General features: G+C 57.4%; 1 protein-coding gene across 1 annotated transcript in view; it reads right to left on the bottom strand.

The window, feature by feature from the left end:
- Positions 1-1,365: 1,365 nt before the first annotated feature.
- Positions 1,366-21,890, bottom strand: part of IGF2BP2 (insulin like growth factor 2 mRNA binding protein 2) — a 21,592-nt gene continuing 1,067 nt past the window's right edge. The window contains exons 3-16 of the mRNA XM_035334548.1: positions 14,822-14,870; positions 14,296-14,347; positions 13,810-13,873; positions 12,106-12,378; positions 8,223-8,357; positions 7,875-7,997; positions 7,492-7,627; positions 7,183-7,311; positions 4,791-4,859; positions 4,531-4,647; positions 4,152-4,226; positions 3,818-3,949; positions 3,624-3,737; positions 1,366-3,049 (exon numbers count right to left, since the gene is read on the bottom strand). Coding sequence (XP_035190439.1) covers positions 2,954-3,049; positions 3,624-3,737; positions 3,818-3,949; positions 4,152-4,226; positions 4,531-4,647; positions 4,791-4,859; positions 7,183-7,311; positions 7,492-7,627; positions 7,875-7,997; positions 8,223-8,357; positions 12,106-12,378; positions 13,810-13,873; positions 14,296-14,347; positions 14,822-14,870 — 1,564 coding nt within the window. The 3' untranslated portion in view covers positions 1,366-2,953. The remainder of the gene's footprint in view (positions 3,050-3,623; positions 3,738-3,817; positions 3,950-4,151; positions 4,227-4,530; positions 4,648-4,790; positions 4,860-7,182; positions 7,312-7,491; positions 7,628-7,874; positions 7,998-8,222; positions 8,358-12,105; positions 12,379-13,809; positions 13,874-14,295; positions 14,348-14,821; positions 14,871-21,890) is intronic.

The following is a 21,890-nucleotide window of genomic DNA, read 5'->3' as shown; positions in this document are numbered from 1 at the left end:
CAAAACAACGCCTGCAGAAGGACTAGTGGTGGAAGTGTGTGATGCGAGGGTGCTTTCCAGGTCTTCCTCGTGCGTGCCCCTTAAGGAAGAGGAGGCTCAGACATCTGATGGAAGCAGCAGCGTGATGCTGGAGGGGCAAGCAGCATGTGCGTTCCCAGTCCTCAGTAAGAATTATAATGCACCCCTGAAGGGTGCTGTAAAGCTCATCAGGAGCTGACTGTGCTGGGCAGTTAGAAGTAGCTGTGTGTTTGTGGCTGGTGAAAGCCTCGTTCTATGAGGTCATGGAGAAAACAGCCTGCGTACCACTAAATGCCCCCTCTGTCTGCAAGGTCATCCCATGGGATGTGGACCTTCAGCTGTGGCTTGGTTCCTTACGCCCTTATAAGATGTTCTGAGGGCATTCTAGGGTGAGAAATCATCCCTTAAGTCTTTCAGTGCTGACTCGAGAGCACGCCGAAGGCCTGCGCTGCAGCGTGAGTAATGCTGTGTGCTCCCTGGGCAGGGAGGAGGGAGAGGGGGGCTGCTCTGCGTCCTGCTTCGTGCGCTTCTCATGCCGTCATCTGCCTGCTGACGTGCTCCTTACTCACAGGAAGGAGGCTGGGGGGCTCAGACAGTGCGTCTGGATCAAACCCGTCCTTTAATGCGCTGGTGAGCGCGGGTCTGCCCCAGAGCCCATCAGTCACAGCCGGAGCAGTCATTCCTCGCTGCCGGCTGTCTGGGACTGGGGGCGTGGGGACAGAGCCCCCTTAGAACCGACCAGCTTTGGGTGAGTACTTCTGCAGCGCCAGACTGTGGGCGGAGGGGGGGGAACTTTTTGTTCCCTGCACCTTTACAAAGCATGTAGGTATGACGAGCTGCTTTGAGCTGGAGGGAAGGAGCCCGTTCCCTCGCTACTGTGTGACTCAGGTCATTTAATTCTCTTTAGCACCCACCTCTAAGCCCTTATATTACCACCACCACCCCAAACTAAAAGCCAAACACACAGACCTGTTCTGGGCATGAAACCTGGCCCGTGGGGAGGCTGCTGCAGCCCTGGAGGGGGAGGTGGGAGGTTGGGGTTCAACCCAAGCCTCTTAGGTCAACTTCAAGCCCGAAGGCCAGCAATGAAGATGCTGTGTACGGGTGATGGTGGAGGATGGGACATGGACCCATGAACCCCCCTCACTTTTGTCATCAGGGCATCCCTGCTGCTGGGTTTAAAACAAAAGATTAAAAAAAATAATAATAAAAAACACCCCCAGAAAGCTGTAACCCTCTTGTTCACCCCCCCTTTCCCAGCCAGGGACCTGTCACCCATCCCGCTCTCAGCACAGCCACGACCACCACAGGGCACTGGAAAGAAAGCAACGGAGAGCAAGCTCAGGCTCTTGTTAGCTGGATATATTTTGTTTGTTTGTTGTCGTTGGCTTTTTTCACAGAACACTTTGCAGTAGACAAAAACTGGCATTGCAGTCTGTCAGTACGTCGCTGGCACGGGCTCAGCCTTCAGCACCTTGTCGGGCTCGGGTGGTCGGCCCTGGTCCTTTCTCTCGCTGGTTGGACTTCATTGCTGCTGTTCTTTTATTTTTTTTTTCCTTTTACCTTTTTTGTGTGTTTTTTTCCTTTTTTTTTTTTTTTTTTTTTTTTAACATTTCTCAAGCTTTCTCCGAAGGAACGGCCACTGGCTCTCAGCTAGCAGGAGACTACAGAAGAGCTCTCGGACGCGTGGGCTGGTTTCCTCCTCCCGCCTCGCAGCTGACTTGGTCGAGATCGTTTTCCAACTCGTTTTTATTACAAAAATAAAAAAATGCTCCAACTATCAGTTTTACAAGGCATACAAAAATCTCTAAAAGGGAAACACAAGCGCAAGGTGCTGAGGTACGAAAACCTGAGGTAGTTTTTTAGTGTGTGTGTTTGTGTGTGTGTGTGTGTAGCATGTTGCATTCTCGTAACAACTTCTGCTAGGTTCTTTCTTCAAGCCCTGGGCCAACAACGTTTTGTAAATCTTTTCCCCTTTGTCTCTCCTCCAACACCAAAACTAAAAAAGGGGGGGATTCGTCCCCAAAGAGCCACGGGGGAAGTTTGTTCTCTGCGGGCTGGACCAGGGGGCAGGCTGGTTTTGGGGGGGGGGTGCTAATGTCGAGCACGGCTTTGTCTGGGGGTGATGGAGAGAAAGACGGGCAGATGGACAGGGCGGGGGGCAGAACAGATGCAAAACCCAGTTTTGGACTCTGTGAAGCAAAGAGGAAAGGGCGTGTGAAAGGGAGAGGTTCCTCCTTTAGGAGACGGTATCCCTTCCGTTGGCTCACACAGGCGATCCTCATGGCACTGCTCTTCTCGAAGCCCTTAAGAAATCGCTTTTTAACACTTGGTTAATTATTTTTGTTCCTGCTGGCAATCCTACGACTCTGCTCTACTGTGCATTAGAGAACCAATGGACTAGCTCCTTTCCTTAGAAGTCTAAAAAAGCCTGCTTTTGCTAAAAACAAACATCCCGTGACCCCTCTGAAATTAAAAAAAAAAAATTAAAAAAATCTTACAAAAATTTAAAATGGGCGTTAGTTTTGTTATTGATATATTAATTCTAAAATATATTACCCTCACGGGCGCTGCGTGTCGGACAGGCTCCTCCACTCACCCGGCCACGCCTGGCCAGAGAACGGTTTGCAAAACGAGTCGTTTTCAGGTAAAAAATAAAAACAATTAAAAAAAAAAATCCAAAACCCTCTGCCTATGTTAGTCCAACTAAAGGGATAGCGTCGGGAGTCAAGTCGGGTGGAGGCTGTGGGATGGAGAGAGCCCGCAGCGCCCCGGGGCGAGCGGCCGGGTGCTGCGGCGTTGTCGCCGGTGCGTGGGGAGCCGCAGCCGTCCCCGTGCCCGTCGCCGCGCCTCGGGGTGCTCTTTGGTTTGCTCCCTGCCCGCTGCGTGGCAGGGGTACATTCATCGGGCGGTGCTGGCCGGCACGGCGGGAGCCTCACTTGCTGTGCTGCGAGGCTGGGGCTCCCTGAGCGTGTTTCTGCTCCTGCTGCTTCACCTGCTGGACGATTTCCCTGATCTTGCGCTGTGCAGTCTGGGGAGAAAGCGAGAGGCGGGGGTCAGGAGGGAGGTTGGGGGGGGACTGCGATGGGGACTGCGGCACAGCCACGAGCATCTGAAATGAGCGGCCAAAGCCTTGAGCAGCTTAAGGGCACCCTGCACTCCCTCCTGGTCCGAGCAGGTGTTCCCACAACTGAGCCTCTCCCCACGCGTGGCTCTTAATGACGGGCCAGGCAGCTGCTCGGGCCCCGCTGCACTTGGGGCACGCACACAAGGAGCAGTTTGCTCCTGCGCCTCTCCCGGGGCAGCTGGCGAAGCGGTGCAGCCGGCGACGGCTCCAACAGCTGCGAGCTGAGGCCGGGGCCGTGCCTTTACACTGCGGGTTTTCAACTGGTGCTTCTTCCGTGGCGATCCTGAGATGCGTATTTTTAGCTCGATTAAGCCTATCCTTAATTTCAGTGCTTGCACCACTGGGGAGAGCTGCTGAGACACCGCTGGATGCAAGGCAGCCATCAGGAAAAGGGTGCTGATGGAGCCGGGCTTGGGGCGGGCCTCCTGGAGGCCGAAACCAGGCGGGAATATTCACGAGGACAAGGGAAAACCCTCACCTGGCTGGCAAAGAAATGCCCGATGATTTTAACGATGACCTCCTCGTTCTCATCTGGGGTTTGGTCTCGTGGCACGATGACTTCTGCACTCGTTAAGTTCTGCAGCTCGTTCACCTGCAGCAGGGGACAGAGCCCTTGTTTTTGGGGTGGCCGCCCCCAGCCGGGCCCAGCCCCGCCGCCGCGCCCCCACGTACCGTTTTGCCACCTTTGCCTATCACACGGCCGGCTGCAAAGGAAGGCACCTTGATGTGGGCTTCAAGCTTCACCTCTTCTTTCGGGTTAAAGAAGTTTTCTTCTTTCAGCTTCCCAAATATTCGCCCCTGGGCCTGCGAGAAGGGGGAGCGATGTAAAATGAAGCAAAACAGTGGTGCCAAGCAAGGAGCTTCCAGCCCGTGGGCCTGGCAGGGCTCTGCCCTGACCCGGGGTGCCCAGCACCAAGCCAAGTGTCCCCCCTGCCATCAGGGGGCTGGCAGCACAGCAGCAAACCGAGGGATGCTCTCGAGTCATGTCCCCAGCACCCGAGCCCACCTTGAACTGAGCCTCGGGCGGCCCCGTGATGATGACCATCCGCTCGCTGGCGTCAGGACCTTCTGCTGGGGCGATCTGTGAAATGGACGGGGAGCGTGAGAGGGGCTCACCAAGCCTTTTGTCCCCTCGCTAAGCCATTTGTCCCCTCCAGGAAGGGGGGAACCAGCTCAGCATCACTTCTGGTGCACATCCATCCATCTGGGGGGTTAAACGTGTGCTCGGCTGCACCCTGGTGCTGCAGCATCCCTCCACCCCCCGGACACGGGGACCTGTGCAGAGAGCCGCGGGGAGGGGGCTCTCTGGCAGCACCACCCCTCGTTTGGGGAACCCCTTCTCCCCACCTCGTCAGGAGCCGCCCAGGCACGAAGCCTCAGCTCACCTTGATGGAGGCGCCGGCGAATCGCGCCAGCTGCTTGATGTGCTGCCCCTTCTTCCCGATGATGGCCCCCACCGCCTGCGTCGGGATGAACAAGTTGACAACCTCCTGCTCCGGGAGCTGCCGGGAGAGCGAGGGGGTTGCCTTAATTCTTTCATTTTCCCTTTCCCCCCCTCCCAGTGCACCACCCCAAACAGCATCCCTGCCCTGGGGACAGCAGGGAGGGGGCACCCCGCAGGGGATGCGGGTGCAGGAGGACTTACGGGGTGCTGATGTGGGAAGGCACCGACTGGGGAGGCTCCGTACAGCCCCGAGAGGTACGCCGAGGAGCTCTGCGGGGGGAGAGGGGGCGAGAGTCAGTGAGGGCCCTGCTGCACTTTGCACCCTGCCCCTCCCAAGAAAGGGACACGGGGACACCCCTCAGCTCATGAACCGAAGCCGGAACAGTGCTGTGAGCAATGCTGGTGCCCAGTGGAGAAGATTTGGCAAGAACTGAGCCCACGGCCACTTCCCTTTTCCAGGGTCAGAGGAGAAAAAGCAAAGGCTGGCACTGACTGTCCCAACAGCCAGTGGGTACACGGCCAGGCTGGGACAGGGACAGGGACGAAGCCACGTGTCTCTCCCCGTGCCTCAAGGGGCACTTGCCAGCACCCTGTCCCTTGAGTCCCCGAGGCCCAGGCGCAGCTCCTGGCAGGAGGTACAGCTCCTCCCAGCCCTGGATTTGGGCAGGCACAAGCCAGTGGACGTGCAAGCCATCTGAACCCAGCTCCCCAGCCCCAGCCCTGCAGTTTAACCCAGCGTGACAGGGGCTTCAGGAGCTTGCACCTTGGCCATGGGCATCATCTCCAGCACTAAAGCATCTGCTTCTGCCCAGCTTCACAGGCATGGAGACCTCAGCACCTCCCCAGCCCCCCCCTTTCACCCGGAGCCTCCTTCCCTGTCCGCCACACTCTGCACCTCTCCATAGCTCTGGGTTTCAGCTACAGCCCCCAGGGCCATCGCTCCGACACACAGACCACAGTATCTGGGGGGAAGGAGCCAGCTGGGAGCCTACCTCCTATTTATTTTTTCCTTGCTCCCTGTTTGGGGTGATGTTTTGGGTCAAGGAGCCCGTGCCGGAGGAGGCTGCCTGAAGGAACCTTGCAGCTCCCCCCCAGCTCACGGAGCAACAACCGACACCGCGCTGCTCCGACACGGCTCTTCCCAAAGGCTCTGCTGACGCAGGCAGAGCATCAGGCAGAGCATCAGGCAGAGCATCAGGCAGAGCATCAGGCAGAGATCCCCCTCCCCACAGGTACACACAGACTGACCGACCGCCCCACGGACACGACCTGTGCTGAGACACCTCCCCTCCTGCTCTGGAGGTTGAAAGCAAAAAGGGAAGGGGCTCCCTTTGCTTTTAGCCCATTCCAGTGCTCCTCGGCCCTGAATTTAGCAATGCCCAGGGGAAGGGGACCCCTCTGGGGCCACCACGCATGGCCACAAGCCCCGGGGTCACGCTCATCCGCCTCACCGCACCGCGAGCCTGGCATGGGCTCAGCACTCACCGTTCTCCTCCGACCACTCTGCTGCTGGCGGTGCCAGAAAAAGAAAGCAGTACAAGTAAATTAACGTGTGCTGAGGCGTCCCCCCGCATTTCAAGCATCCAAGCAGAAATATTTAGAGAGAAACAGACCGCAGAGCTGGGACGGCTTCGCCCTGTCACTCGGTCACGCTAAGGGAGCTCTGCAGGTGCTGGGGGACAGGAGGACCCTCTCTCTCCATCAGCCAACAGAACTGGTGGCCGCTCCTCTCCTGCCCACCATCCTCGTGGGCTGCCACACGTGCCTGGCGTGTCCCCGTAGCCCTTCCTGTACACGTGGATGGAGGCAGCACGTCCCGGGCAGCACGGTGGGGCTGCTCCCCAGCCCTGGCTGCAAAACCACGTTGCGTACACACCTCACTACCTCTCCTTCGTAAGACTGCCCCTGCACTTGCAGCTTACAAGACTTCTGCACCATGGAAAGGCCAAAGCGTCCTGGGTCATGTCAAAAAGAGTTTCTAGCAGTGCATCTGTCTGAAGATAAGCTCTCAGCAGGCAGGACCCCTTGAGCGCTAGGGCATTAAGGCACCAAGCATTAAGGCACTGCTCGCCCCCTTCCCAGCCACGCTCTGCCTGCGGGTCCTGCCATGGTTCAGCCCCTCTCGGGTGGCCCAGAGACTGTGCCACGGGGCACAACCCAGCCTGCAGTACCTGGGTGTGAGTATGGGCCAGGACAGGGGAGCACCTCCACCGTCCCTCCCTGCCGGCACCAGCGGCCTCCAGCTCCCACCTTGGCATGTGGAATGCAAGCCAAAAGCAGAGAGCCACCCTCCGGAGGTGGCAAGCCTAAGATAAAGCCAGACCGAGGTCAGCACAACATCAGGACGCAGCCGATCTACCCGGGGAGCTACGTGCAAGGAGGGACAAGCCACGTTCAGTCTTTGTCTTCTCCACTTGGCTGCTGGGACGAGCACCTTCCCAAAACAGCCGGGGGTTGGAGCGCTTGTTCAAGGCTCCCCACAAGATGGCCCCTACAGCCACGGCACCCACCCGAACCCAAGAGCTAGGAGGGTCCAGAGGCCACCCTGCTCCCACAAGCAAGACCCTCACGCCCCAGGTTCTCTTGCACTTACTGCAAATGGGTGGTAAGGGGTGGCTGCAGCAGCACCTCGGGCCCCCGCAGAGGACGGCAGCATGGAAAGCCCTGTCGAGAAGATGCCCAGAGCGCTGAGGTTCAGTCCCGGGATCAGGTTGGCTTGTTGCTGGAGAGGTAAAGACACAGAGAGAAGGGCTGAAGGTTGAAGGGGGTCTTTGGGGTTCTTAGCAAACGTTGTGGCCCTTTCCGTGACAGACTGACCCCCCACACCCCCCACATATTTTTCTGGTTGCCTCAGCAGCAGCCCTGAAGCAGGGGGATGTCGAGGGGCAGGCTGGGGACTCACATTGACAGCCACCACGTCGTTCTCGTAGGCCTCTCGCAGCTTCTTCATGATCTCCACTTCAGCGTTGGAACACGCTTCCGTGCTGCCCTTCACCGTGATGGTCCGCTCGGGGTTGTAAATGGTTAAATCCTGTAAACTAGCCCGCGGGCAGACAAAAGGGAGATGCTGTTACATTTCTTATTTCAGGCCAAAATTAAGAAAATGTGCCAAATGAGAGAAGGGCCCCCCAACCCCCAGGCAGCACAACTTCCTCCCCCCATGCCACTGCCCGCGGGTGATGGGGACAGGACGGCAGGACGGGCCCGCGTGGCGTGGGCTCGGTGCTGCCCGCACCACGGGCAGGTGGCTCCAGGGGGAACCAGCCGGTGTTCAGCAGGACTTACGGCGAGATGGTGATCTTCGTCCCCGTGTCCTGCTCGATCTTCTTGAGGTTGCGGCCCTCTTTGCCAATCAACCTCCCCACCAGACTGTTGTGAGCCAGGATTTTCAAGGGGATCTCTTCTGCTCTAAAACGGGAGAAAGCAAAATCTCAAGGCCCATCCAGTCTGTAAGCTCATCTCCAGCAAGGGGCAGCAGCGACACTGGGAGGAACAGAAGAACCATCTGCATTTTCTGAGGTTTTGCTCTCCGAGCTTGCCTGCACGCCACCCGAGCCACCCGAGCTCCTCGACTCCATGGCAACTGACAAGCGTATCTGACAATTTAGTCAAGCCAGTGAATGTCGCACTTACGATTTGGTTTCGTCCGCTTCCTTCTGCATGATATCAAGGATCATGCGACACGCTTCGGAGCACCCCTCGGGCGTTGCGTGGATGGTGATGGGCTTCTCGGCAGCGCCAGCATTCTCCTTCCGATGGATGTCAACCCTACAGTGACACAACCAGCAGAGAGAAGCCCCCTGAGACGCAGCCATCGTCGCAAGAAGGCTTTTGAGAGCTCATGAGCTCAACTGGCCGTTCACAAACAGGCTCCTTTCAACATCTGCTCAGTCTTTGGGCTGAACCTGGGTCCTGCTGACGTACACCTACTGGCACCCAGAAGCAGCACTGCGCTTCGGTTGGCTTGGATCAGGTTTGGCCTACACGCACCTCTACGGTCTGAGGTCTGCCTGGGGACTGAGGGATGCCAACCACCATCCGACACCAAGCCGGGGCAGAACAACTCCTTCACTGGACAAAGCCCTCCGCCACCTGCCCTGTCTTTGACACCTGTCCCGCTGGAGCAGGAGACCGGGTTCCAGGTCCCCAGAGGTCCCTTCCAACCTCAGCCTCTCCATGTACAGCACCCGAGGCTGCTCAGCAGCTGCCACCAGCGCTGCGCGTCCTCCAGGACAGAGACAACTTACCCGTGGCTGTCAGGGCACGGAGTCACACGTGCACACGCACAATGGTGCTCGTACTCAAGCCCGTCCCTGTGAGACCATAAAGTTTTCCCTTGCGCACAGGCCAAGGCCGTGCTCTAGCTGCTCTGCTCCTTCCCTCAGGGGGTGGCAGGAGGGAGGCAGGGGCCTCCAGCTCGCTCCTCGCTGCACCCCCGCACCTGGCTAGGGCCCTGGGAGAGGGAAAGCAGGGTAGGAGGCTCTGACACGTGAACCACGTGCCTTGAAGGACACGGGTGATGCATAAGCAATCTTTTCTCCTTCTCCACCGAGCCTTCATCCTGCTGGAGGACGACTCCAGGTGGCCATCCTGCCATCGGCCCCGTGGCCGCCACCTTGGGGTCCCCGTCACCGACCCGGCCGGGGCCGTGCCAGCCCCCATCCTACGGGGAGGCGCAGTACTTGCCCCCAGCGCCGCGTGTCCGGCTCCACCACCGTGCCCTGTGCCAACGGCCAAGTTCCTGTTCTTGTAAGGGGTCCACGTCCCGACCCCACTGCCCATGGGTGCTGCTGTGCGAGCAAGGCCGAGGTGGTGGTGCAGTGCCCCCAGCACAGCGCTGGGGTGATGCTGGGTCCTGGTGGGTTTGCAGGGGTCATCTCCTCCTACAGGAGCTCACCGACCTCCACGTAGAGCCAAGAAGGCTTCATCTACAGGGAGAGGGGGAGCAGCAGGGTAACCCTGAGCGAAGGGGAAAGCCTGTCCCTGCCAGCTGGTCTCATCTAAGCACCGAGGAGGGAAAGGGGAGACAGTCAGACTGCTGCGGCACTCCAGCAGATCTTCTGTGGCGTCAGCTAGAGCAGGAGACTGGTCCATCTCACACCGGGCACTGGGGTGCTGGAGGCACCGGTGCTGACTCCACGGCACACAGGGACCAAGCCACACACTGCCACCCATGTGTGACACCCTCTGGGATGCTCCCAGCTGCAGAGCTCCATCAGGCTGACTCGGAGGACTTGGTCCTTCGGAGGCTGATCCTGTGCCCAGTGCCACGGGGACCTCCACTGCCTCCCGCAGCCGGGGGGAAGGCAAGTGCACCACGATGTGCGTCCGAGCGGGTCTGTGCCTCAGTCCGGCGGCAGGACCGAGTCAGGCAACTTCTCAGACCCAGAAGCAGCTGAGGAAGGTGGAGATGGGGCACACGGCCATGCCTCGGTACCAAACAGGGGCTGAGAGCTGCAAACGAGCTGGATGGAGGCTCTGAAATGCCAAGCATCGTGGAGAAGCACAGGGCCATGATTCCTGCTGGCCTGCAAGCCATCCCAGCCTGGACGTGTGAGTTCCAGCTCAGTCTGTGGGGACGAGATGTGGCACCAGGAAGGGGCTGCTGCATCCAAGCACGCCCGGCCCCACAGGGCAGGAGGGCTGGGGAGGGCTCCAGGCTTCCCAGCACGTCCCAGTGCTGCTGCGGCACGGCTCCAGTCCAATGGGAGGACAGAGGAGAAGACAGCTGAGGAAGAGGATGGTCGACACCCCAAAACTGAAGGCAGCAGCCTCCCATGACTGCATGGGCCACGTGCACGAGGTCCCCCCTTGCCAGAGGCTGGAGCAGAAGCAGTGGCCCACCACGGCCCGTGGCCTCCTGGGGCTGGCCTGGACAGGTGAGAGCACGGAGCGCAGCCTTCCTCTGCGGCATGGCATCTTCGGGGTGGGCGTGGGAGGTCAACCCACAAGGGTGGAAGGGCTCCGAAGCAGGAGCTGCCCCAGGCAGCAGCGTTTTGGAAGGAACCGTGTCCCCCATCCTCCTCACCAGGCATGGAGTGAGAGTCAGGGCTTGCAAAGGAAAACTTTCCAGTCTCAGGTGGCAAGGGCAAGGGTGCACCCGCTGCCAAACGCACCCAGGGACTCACCTGGAGAAGAAGGGCTGGAGGCCCAGGATGGACCCGAGCGTGGCGCACGTTGCAGCCGGGAGGGCAGCAGGTGCCTCCACAGCTGCAAGGTGGCCGTGCTCCCCGGCGAGCCTGGGTTCCTCACCCTGTGGGGCCACTCCCTTTCCATACAAACCTCTTCTTGCCAACAGGGACCTCTCTAAAACCCAACGCCCACAAGCTGCTGGAGCAGGGGATGGTGACGAGCAAGGGGAGCAGAGGTTGAGCACTGGGTTCAGCCCAAGAGACACAGGCATGCAAATCTTCAAACATTTCTCTTACCCAGGCTGGAGGTTAACTTTTCGTACCAGAACAGGCAGGCTCGGGCACCGGTCTTTGCCTGCTGCTGGCAGGAGCGAGCACCAGCAAAGAGAGCATCCTCCTGAGCTACGCTGCGCTCTACGCTACTCTGCTCGGCACAGCACAGGGCCGCGCACGCCGGGAGCCGAACGGCACGGATCAGTAGTGGTCAGCGTGTTTCAGAGACAGCTGAGCACCAGCTGGGTCCGGAACAAATTCGGCTCAAGTGGATGCGCTATTCTGATTTAAGTAATTTCCTCTCAAAGCTTCTCTGAGAAATAGGACGCCCTGGAGGATGTTCTGGTACAGGAGTCCCATGTCCTGTGGGATCACCGGGTTCAGCATGATGAACATGGGAGAAGACAGCTTTGGGTTAAACACAAACACATCTGGGCAGGAACAAAGCGTGCAGGAAAACCATGCAATCAATGTAAACATCGACACGAGAAACATGGAAAACTTCAACAAGACAGTCCTTATATATATTTTTTCTTCAAAAATAAAAAACATTAGATAGCAAAAAAGGCTTCAAATTGCTACAAAAAGCCCATTGGTGCTCCCTTTCCCCCTGTGCAACATCTCTAGCCCTTACAGGGCGCTGCAGCGTGAGCAAATCACGAGGGCAGAGTGTCACTGCTGCCTTTAGGACCCCCATTTTATCCCCAGATCTGCCCTTTTTCTCCAAAGCCTCGTCCCAGGCTATTTCTGCAGGGCGAGAGCTACGTGAGCCAAGTAACACTGGCTGACAAGCAGCGAGCACACCCGTTTTGGGGCTGGCTCTGGGCTTGCAGGATCCAGCCTCTCCTACTTCGTAAAGCATTAGGCTTTAGAAACCCCATTTCTGGCCATTTTCAGCATGAGCTCCCCCTCCTAGCCCCCCCGGCCAGTAAGGATGGATTTGGGAAACGGGGATGAGCTGTCTAGACCCCATGGGCTGCTACCCCATGATGAGGGAAGCTTGCCACCCTCTCCAGAAGCTACACCCCAAAAATACAACGTTCGCTGACAGCCGAAAGCAAGTGGACCCAGAGAGTCCTGTGGAAGGAAACAAAACCATTCGAGGTACTTACTTGGACTGGGTTTGCTTAGTTAGGTTCTTTATGGTCAAGCCCTCCTTTCCTATGATCGCACCAACAAACTGCGTGGGCACCAGCATCCGCAGTGGGAAATCGAGCTGTTTGGGCTGCGAGGAGCCCCCCGGGGAGGAGCCCTGCTCCCTGGAAGAGTGGCCCCCGCGGCGGGATCGCTGGGGGGGCGGAGGGGAGCTCACCTCTTCATCCGGGATGTAGGAAACCTTGAAGGAATAGCTCTCAAGCTGGTGGCCGCTGAGCTTCTCAATTGCTCTGCAAGGCAGGGAGAGGAGGGGAGGGTGAGAGGTGGGTGGGACCCCCAGTGCTTCTCCTCGCACCGTCCCTCTCCAGCCCAGCGTCCTTCCCCCCAGGTCCACAGGAGAAGAAAGAAGACAAAGTCCCCCAGGCAACACACACCCAGCTTTGATTATGTGCTGGGCCATCTCAGGTGGGAGATTGCTGGAGCATCCATCAGCAAAGCCTCAAGGTCAGACCTACCATGCCTTGGGGCGCCTGTCTCCGCTGCCATCCTGCAAAGCTACAGCTTTCTGTCCTTGCACTTCTGACTAACTCTTAGTTTATACATTTTTCCTCTGCTGGATGCAACAAGTCTTCAGGCACATCTTTGCAAGGTGCCTACACCAGGCTCTTCCGTCCTCTTGAAGTTCTTCTTGACGGGTGGCATTTCTTTGCGACTCCTCTACAGGGTCTCCACACAACACGCCGGTGATTTGCCCTCTGCTGCTCCCACCCTGCAGACTGGCCACTGACCCCCACCTCCCTCTCGTGTCCCCTGACCAGTTACTGACAAACCCAAATGCCCTCTTCTCCAGGGCAGGGGAGCGTTTTGGAAGCCTTTGGGGAGCTGCTCAGATGGTTTCACTTAGCTCCAGGAAGCAGGAGTTGAGTCTTTGCAAATCTTGGTCTCTAACTTGACTCTGCCCTAAACGAGCACCATCTCTCCCCACCTCCCTCACCATACTCCGCCTCTCCAGCTGCTCGGGCCGGGTGGCCGTACCAGTGCCCAACACAGCATGTTCCCAGTTTAGGTCTGAACTTCCAGTCCAGGAAAATGACTCTGATGGGCTGCTTACCTGACCTGACTCTCCGCTATCTTAGAGTGCTTTGCTCCCTGAAGACAAGGCCACTGGGACCCCAAAGAGGACCTGCAGGCTTGTAGGAAAGATGCAGTCCAAAGGGACACAGCCAGGAGCCCCTCGGGGGCAGGAGGAGACAGCACAGAGGAAGAGGGGACAAGCAGAGGGCTGTGGGGCAGGCAGCCCTTAACACACTTGAAGCTGAAAGAGCTTGGAAACAACCCCATGGGGGGAGAGAGAAGTCAAGAAGAAAAATAAGGAACGGTGCAGCCTGGAAAAATGGCCAGGGGAATATAGCTGAACTTCACCGGGGAAATTTGGGTGGTTGGCTGGAAATTAGTCTTGCCTGGAAGGTCCATGGAGAGGGCAATGGGGCTTAGAGCACCCCAGGTCTACTCTCCCTTGATGCTTCTACGGAGAGTACCAAGGTAGCGAGGACAAGATCTGTCCTCAACACATGGACACACCAGCCCCCACCAGGTCTTTGGAGCAGGAGAAAAAGAAAACATGGCTGATGTGGACAACTCCCGGCCCCGCACAGCACTTCACCATGTTCCCAGGAGAAATTGAAAAATACAGACAAAATAGGAAAAAAAAAGCCACTTACACTTTTGCTTCTTCTTTCGTCGCATACGTTACGTTGACAACTGCTGTTTCTGTGTCTGTGTTAACTGGGGGAGAAGCCAGACAGGGAGGGTTAGGGGGCAGGAGGAGATGGCTGTCACCACTGTTCCCAGACCCCAGTGCCGCACGTTGCGGTGGGCTGAGCAGAGGGTGGGAGCACAACGCCTTTCTCCTGGGGGGGGGGGGGGGGCAGCCATCGCCTGCGGTCTGCACTTGTCCACCACCATGGACTTGTCTCCTCCCCACACAAGGAGCAGCAAAGGAGATGCCCTGCGCTGGGCTGAGGTTGCTACCCACAGCCTGAGCTGCCAGCAGGTGACTGTTCAGGGAAAACCACTTCAGCCCAGCACAAACCACTGGGACAACCACATCACACCCGATTAGGTTCTGCTGAGAGTGGCTTTTCCAGCATGGGCTTAAGCTGGGGCACTGCTCTCAGACAGATGGGGACCGTGCGGGACCATCTTACCTTGCTCTACGTTCTCCACTGTCCCATACTGGGCTAAGAGGCCATCCAGCACCTGGGGAGAGAGCAGCAGACCAGGCAGGTGAGGCAGGCAGGAGTCCTCAGCCAGCCTGGCCCAAACCCTACTTTGCCCCCAGGCCTTCCAGCGTGAACCTCGGGCTGTGCCATTTCCAGCAGGGCTCCCCCGCTCTGCGGCTCCTCGCTCTGCTCTGACCCAGGGGTCGCGTGTGCTCGGAGCATCCTCAAGCCACCTCCACCTGACTGCAGGACCTCCTTCACCCACCCCGCACCCCGCCGCCCCGCGATGCCCCTCTGCTCAGAGCAGGGAGCCCTAGGCGGGCAGGAGATGGAGCCCAGTTCACCCTCTGCCTCCTGACTGGGGATACTGGGAAGGCAACAGAAGGACTCTGTGGAGACCGCGCGCCCCGGCAGCGCAAGCTCATGCTGAGTGATGGAGGAGGTGCGGTGCGGTGCTTTTGGGGTGGCCCAGCCTCTGGAGGGGGCAGGAGTGGAGCGCGGCGCTTCTTACCTCCCACTGCAGGTGGGGGGGGATGTTTCGGATCTGGATCTTTCTGCTCCTGCAAAGACAAAGCCCCAGGTTATGGTCACGGGAGGGCAGCGACTACTGGAGGTTTTCTGGGGGCGAGATGGTGAGACCTTGAGAAGGCACCCTGCTTCCTGAGCTGCATGCTGCTGCTCTCCAGTGGTTCCCAGCATCGCCTGGTGGCTTTCAGTGAAGAAACTGAAATGCACATCCATGGAGGAGGCACCTGGAGGTGAGAGGCACTTCCAGCCCCGCACAGTGCCACCTCGGGGCATTGCCAGGGTCCCCCAAGAGGCAACGGCGACCCAGCATCTCCCTAGACAACCTGCAGCAAGATGCACTCGGGCAGTTTTGGAACAAAACTCACGCACTGCCCATCCCGAGCATCATTTGCAATCCTTCCTTAGCCAATTTCCTCCGCCAGACTGTTATTTTTTCCCTTTTTGCTATTTTCAGCCAAGAGCAGCTCATGGAGCTGACACACAGCTGCACGACCGCTGAACCCGGTGCCAGGAAGCCAGGCCGGGCAGAGCAGGACCACCTCCTCCAGCAGCGGGGACTGGTTTCCCTGCCGAGCCACCTCCCGGCACACGCTGGTTTGGGGAGCCCATCAGCAGCAGGAGGTCATGCCCGCTCTGCCCAGCTTTGCCATTGCTCGAGGAGGATGTGAGGAGGGGAGGCGATGCTGTGAAGTGGCAGGGGAATGCACGGACTCTGCCAGCCCCCTTGAAGGGGGCTCTGCCAGTCAGAAACAATCAGTTGCTAGAAGAAGTGGGGAAGCCAGAGCCAAAGACGTCTCCTGCAACGCTCCCAAAGCCCACTCTTCCAGCAGCCACAGACCTCTCTGGTCCCAGCTGCCACCAGGGATTTCAGGGCTGGGTGCAGAGCTCTCATGGCAAGGAGCAAGATTCATCTCATCCTGCCCATCCCATCCCATCTCATCTCATTCACCCCATCCAGCTCCGCCTGATCTCATTCCACTCATCCAACCTCTCCCATCCTATCCAACCCTACCCATCCCATTCTATCCAACTTTACCTGTCCCATCCTATCCCACCCATCCTACACCCATCCCATCCTATCCCATTCCACCCATCCTACTGCATCCCATCCTACCACAATCCACCAATCCCATCCCATCCTACCCCATCTCATCCTGCTTCATCCCACCCATCCCACCCTACCCCACCCTATCCCATCTCACCCCATCTCATAGAGTCATAGAATCATCAGGGTTGGAAAAGCCCTCCAAGACCATCTGGTCCAAGCACCCCCCTACCACCAATGTCACCCACTGAACCGTGTCCCCAAGCACCACGTCCAACCTTGCCTTGAACACCCCCAGGGACGGTGACGCCACCACCTCCCTGGACAACCCGTCCCCATGCCTGACTGCTCTTTCTGAGAAGAAATGTCTCCTCATTTCCAACCTGAACCTCCCCTGGCACAGCTTGAGGCCATTCCCTCTGGTCCTGTCACTGGTTACCTGTGAGAAGAGGCCGACCCCCAGCTCCCCACAGCTTCCTTTCAGGCAGTTGCAGAGAGCAATGAGGTCTCCCTGAGCCTCCTCTTCTCCAGACCAAACACCCCCAGCTCCCTCAGCCGCTCCTCACAGGACTTGTGTCCCAGGCCCTTCCCCAGCTTCGTAGCCCTGCTCTGGACACGCTCCAGGGCCTCGACGTCCTTCTTGTAGTGAGGGGCCCAAAGCTGAGCACAGCACTCGAGGTGCGGCCTCACCAGAGCAGAGCACAAGGGGACGATCCCCTCCCCGTCCCTGCTGGCTGCACTGTCCCTGACCCAACCAGGATGCCGTTGGCCTTCTTGGCCACCTGGACACACTGCTGGCTCCTGTTCAGGCGAGCATCAATCAGCACCCCCAGAGCCTTTTCCTCTGCACAGCTTTCCAGCCGCTCTGCCCCCAGCCTGTAGCACTGCATGGGGTTGTTGTAGGCCCCGGCACTGAGCCGTGTTGATCCAACCCCACCCCATGGAGGAGGCCCTGGCCCATGGGGGGACCACAGCCATGACAATCCTGTGCTACTCACCAACAACCTCACCCGTCCCCTTCTCCTGCCCATCCTTGTCACCTGCCCACGGCTGACCCCACACCACCACGCACACAGGGCCCACTCCAGAAAATGGGACGTGTCTCATTTGGAGAGCCCACGGCCGTTTCCCAGGTGGAAAATGGCCCCTGCCCGGTTGAAGCAGCGCTGGGCCATGCACAGCCACCCCCAGTGACAGACCTGGGGGCCCTGGGGGTGCCACAGGCTAATTTTAGCCCCCCCATCCCCCAGCTCCCAACGCCAGAACTAGTGATGAATCAGCCCCACTGCACCCCACATGCTTTGCAGTAAGCTGGCAGGAATTAATACCACCAATAATCACTATTAACAGGGATACAGTTTATGCAAAAGCACCTAATTAGCCCCACAACAGCACATCAGCACAACCCCATCCACAGGCGCGTGGCAAGGGGCAAGAGACAAAAAAAAAAAAAAAAAAACCCCAAGCACCAGCTTCAGGCGTTAAAGAGATGGGAATTTGGGTTTATATCCACCTGGGTCACCGTCCGCTTCCACACGGCGATGCTGCCGTGGTCCCCCCCTCTGCCTTTTGGGGTGCCAGGCGCCACCTCGATGTGCAAGCAGCCCCAGCACCCTCTCGCTGCTCCTGTTTTTCCCAATGCTATTTTTTATTTTATTTTATTTTTGTCCAAACAAGGATTTTTTTTCCATTCACGCTGTGCATTGTTTTACTGTTACAAAGACATAAAGGGGTTTTAGCACCTTCTACCTTGGATCGGTATTCGGGGTAGCTAAAAAAAACACCCTGTGGCTCCTGCCAAAATCCAAATTTCTAGAGAAATGGGAAACAAATAGAGGGGGGCAATCTGCACACCTCCAGCTTACAAAATATTTCAGTGCTTGCTCGTGAAAGCCTCACAATGTCCCTAAAGCATTCAGGAGGTGCGGGGTTTCACAACTCTCTCTTTGCCGCCAGTAACTTTGCTCCACCTGGAAAAATGTCTCCAAAGTCCCAGGCGAAGGATTATAATAAAAAATTCTATAAAATAAATTACGATGCCACCAAAATTGTAAAAACCAGCAGGCTGTACCCAAACTCGCGCCCACCTGAACTGGTCGCATCTGGCGGTTTGCAGCCGGACACGAGCGTGCTCCCCCGGACGAAAGCAGCTGACGATTCCCTGCCTCCGTCGGTTTCGTTTTGGGGTCACCTCGACAAATTCTGCGTCCGCCCCAGCTGCCGGGGTGGCAGCGGCAGCTCGGGGATGGACGAGCATTAAAGCGCTGCCCCAGTTTTGAGCGGCGGCCGAGAGCACCGCGGGTGCGCAGGCTCCGGGGGCTTTGTCTTGACGCTCTTAAGGAATTAAAATATATTCGTGCTAAAGCCCTGTCCTCCAGCGCGGGAGGGGGGGCAAGGAGGGCACGTGATGAACGCACCCTCGCGACCTGGGGATGTATTAATGATGGAGCTGAATGGGAAACCGCGTCCCATCTGTCACGGCTTTTCAAGATTAAGAGGGGGGAAGAAAACCCTCCGTGTTCCTGCTCTGCATCAGGACGCAAGGGGGGACAACAATTATTCCTGTCACTGAGAGGCACTCTGCAGCCCACCACGAATTCCTGGAATACACATCTCCCCCGAGTTTCCATTGCAGGAATCTGATCCACAAATAATCCTGGTTAAAAATGGGGAGCTAAAAAAAAAAATAAAACAAAATAAAGAAATAAAAATAAAGCCACTGAACACTCTGCAGACCTTCCCCGGCCGGACTGCGTGTCACCATGCCGGCTGCACGGTGGGAAGTGGCTCTCCATCGGCTCCCCTGGCTCTCAGGCTTATTCCAGGGCATTTTTTTCAACCCTAATCCTGATGCAACCCTGATTTGTGAAACTCCCAGCTCGCTGCCGCTCTGGGTAATGGGTTATTCCTGGGAAATGCTGTTTTTAAAGCTCGTAGAGCGGTGCCAACCCTGGCCACGTGCTGTGCCCCTGGGAAAGGGAACAAGGAAAGTTGCCCCTGGCCACAGCCACAGCCTCAGCGACGCACTTTCAGCGCTTTGAATTTAATTTTCAACCCGAAGCAAACCACCGCACCATGCCCCAGACACCTCCAGCAGGCTCAATGCTATTCACGAGCAAACTAACTGAAAACTGCAGGTTTTTTCCCCGAATTTAAGGCTGGCGACGCACCCTCCCGCTCCTGACACGTGCGTATGTGCAAATCATCCGTGCTCGAGGCTTTTCCCGGCAAAGCAACGCGCAGAAGCGTCGGTTTGCACAAGGGTTTTCTGTTTTCTCTCCCCTAAACGAGCATCTGCAATCAACACTAAGCAGAAACAACAATAACGAGGGAGGGAGATAACGCCCGCGGAGAGATGGAAGGGCTTGTGCTTGTATTCCATGCAAGGAAGTGGGAAAAAAAAAAATGGAAAAGAAATTATTCCCTCCACAGAAAGCGCACCTGAAGTGCTACAGCATGGAAAAAAACACAAAACAAAATAAAATATAAATGAAGACGATGGAAAGATGAGCGCAAAATGCAGCCTGGTGTGGGAATAAACGGGCGCAAACCCAGCTCGTGGCAAAGCACACCTCGCTGGCAAAAACTCTGCCTTTTAGCCCAAAGTGCCAGGGAAAACAACGAGCTCCAAGGCTGACTTCTCACCCTCGAGCTCTGCGCCCCAGGCGTGCCGAAAGGCGTCCGGACGGTTTTCCAGCGACCCCGCTAAATCCCAGCCGCGACGCCAGCCTTTCCCTCCCCGCCTCGAGCCTTTTTGTGATTTAACAGATTTAAGAATAATTCCTGCTGGAACCAGAGAGCTCCAGCAGCTCCCCGAAGAACTCATTTCAAACCGATTATTTTCCAGAAGCATCATTTGAAAATTGTTAAATTGGAAAATTACGGCGGAAGCAGAAAATAAAAGGCACCTCGGCCATGCGGAGCCTGGAAATTTCGCCGCGTGGGAGCCACGAAGCGGGGCTCTGGCACATCGCTGCTCCTGATTAAACTCATTGCTTTCGGCCAGCACTTGTACACGAGCCCGCACGGGGGGCACTTGGGCTTTGCTGTTAGCATCGCACAAACAATCCTGATTATTATTATCTTTTTTTCCCACCAGCGGGATGTTCAGAGGTCGGATGCGCAGCTCTGGACACAAAATACCCCTGAAAGCTCTTTCGCCCGGCTTGAGCTAAACAACAACATTCTCTGTTCCCGGGGAATTCAAAACCAATGTTACAAAAAATATATATATATATTTTTAAATTAAATCTGCCGATGCACAGCACAGCTTCTACAAACACAAAACAATCACAGTAATTTCCCATCATGCCTGCAGCAGGGCAAACCCTCCGCGCTGCAGCGCAATTACCCCTTTTTAACTCGGGAAGCACAAATCCGGGCAAATTCTGCGCTTCCCTCCAGCACCGTGTGTCCTTTTGTGCCTTCGGAGGCTCCTCGAGGAAACCCCTCCCGGCAGGTTCCCGACACACAGATGTGTTTTGTTTTTTTTTCGGGCAGATTCCTTATCAAATCCCCTCCCCGCAGAGCACCCAAACCCCACCGCCGTGCAGCACACACCGAGCATCCCCCGCGCGTCGCTGCGCTGTGCTGAGCACAGAAAGCAAGCAAACAAAATATTTTTTTATACACATATACGTGTAAGGCAATAAAAATAAATCACCGCAGATTAATCCCGGGGCAGGGGAAAACTACAACACAACCACGTGAGCCTCCGCTCCACACCAAAAATCGCGTTATAAAAATCAAACCTTTCATCTGCCGAGGCGACGGCACGGCCCTGCCGGCCGCGGGTGTTAACGTGAGGCTGGAGTTTGGGTTTGGGGATGGGAGCAAAAGAGACCCGAAACACGGTGCCGGCAAGCCAGGGACCCGGGCTGGGCTAGAAAACTTGGAGGGAGCTGAAAACAGGCTACGGCCAAAGAAATAAGCATTTATTTCTGGGCTGTTTAAATGCCTTTTTGTACTCGGCAGGCAAATTACGAGCACAGCAGCCCAATGGGGAATGGGGGTAAGGGCGAACCCCTGCTTTCCATCGGCCGTTGTGAAGGTCCGACACCCTCAAAGCCCCCATTTCTGCCTCCGCGGCTCTCCAGAAGCGGCCGACGGAGCGGCACGAGGCTGCTGGAGGAGATTTAGCTCCGAAACCTCGCGGCGGGGAGGCGGGGGGAGGCTTCGCCTGCTTGGTTGGGAGGTAAAAGCGCGCGTGCTCCCCGCCGAAGGAATCCCGCTGTCAGCGCCCGCATCCCACCGCGGCACACGTGATGCCAGGCACGAGCTGCTCCCCACCGAGCCCCCATTACACAACGCCTCGTGTTTGTGTGTGTGTCCCCCACCAGCACCATGTTGCAAAATTTACGTCTCCGGCACCAACCGTGCCCCGAGCCTCCAGATTTGGGGCCACCGGACCCGCTGCCGCGAGGTGCCAGGGGGCAACGCGGCTGGTCGGGCTGTTCCCCTCTCTTTACAAAGCGGCGTCGCCCACCTGAAGGGAGGAGGGAAAATGCCCTGGGAGCGGGTTTTTCGGGAGGGGGGCGCAGGAGGAAAGATGCAGGCGTAAGGAAAAAAAAAAAAATAGGGAAAAATATAGAGAAAAAAAATAGATAAAAAAATATAGTGGGGAAAAATAATTAAAAAAAAAACAACAAAAAAAAAACACGTAAGGACCTGGAGCACTTGACGGAGGAGACGCGACTGCCTGCAGCGTGCAACTTCTCCCGGTGCGAATCCTCGGAAGGGTTCTCGGGGTTGTGCCTATCGCTCTTATCGCCACTATCGCCGCGGTTTATTGCCGCTATCGCTCCCGCTGTCGCTCCCCGTGCTGCGGCTCTCGGCGCCGGGGCTGCTCCTTCCCGGCAGGAAGCCGCTTCCCGGCCGGGCTGGCGGGGAGCAGCGGGGGGCCCCGGGGTGCCCCCAGCGCCGGGCTCCCCCCGAACATCTCGTGGCTGCGGGGGGTGGGGGGGGCTGAGGCCGGGCAAAACACGCGTGGGGGTCCCACGCCCCCCCC

This window comes from Oxyura jamaicensis, chromosome 9 (assembly GCF_011077185.1).
Source record: "Oxyura jamaicensis isolate SHBP4307 breed ruddy duck chromosome 9, BPBGC_Ojam_1.0, whole genome shotgun sequence".
NCBI lineage: Eukaryota > Metazoa > Chordata > Aves > Anseriformes > Anatidae > Oxyura > Oxyura jamaicensis.
Note: the sequence above shows the minus strand (reverse complement) of the source record. Positions and strands in the feature narration are given on the sequence as shown.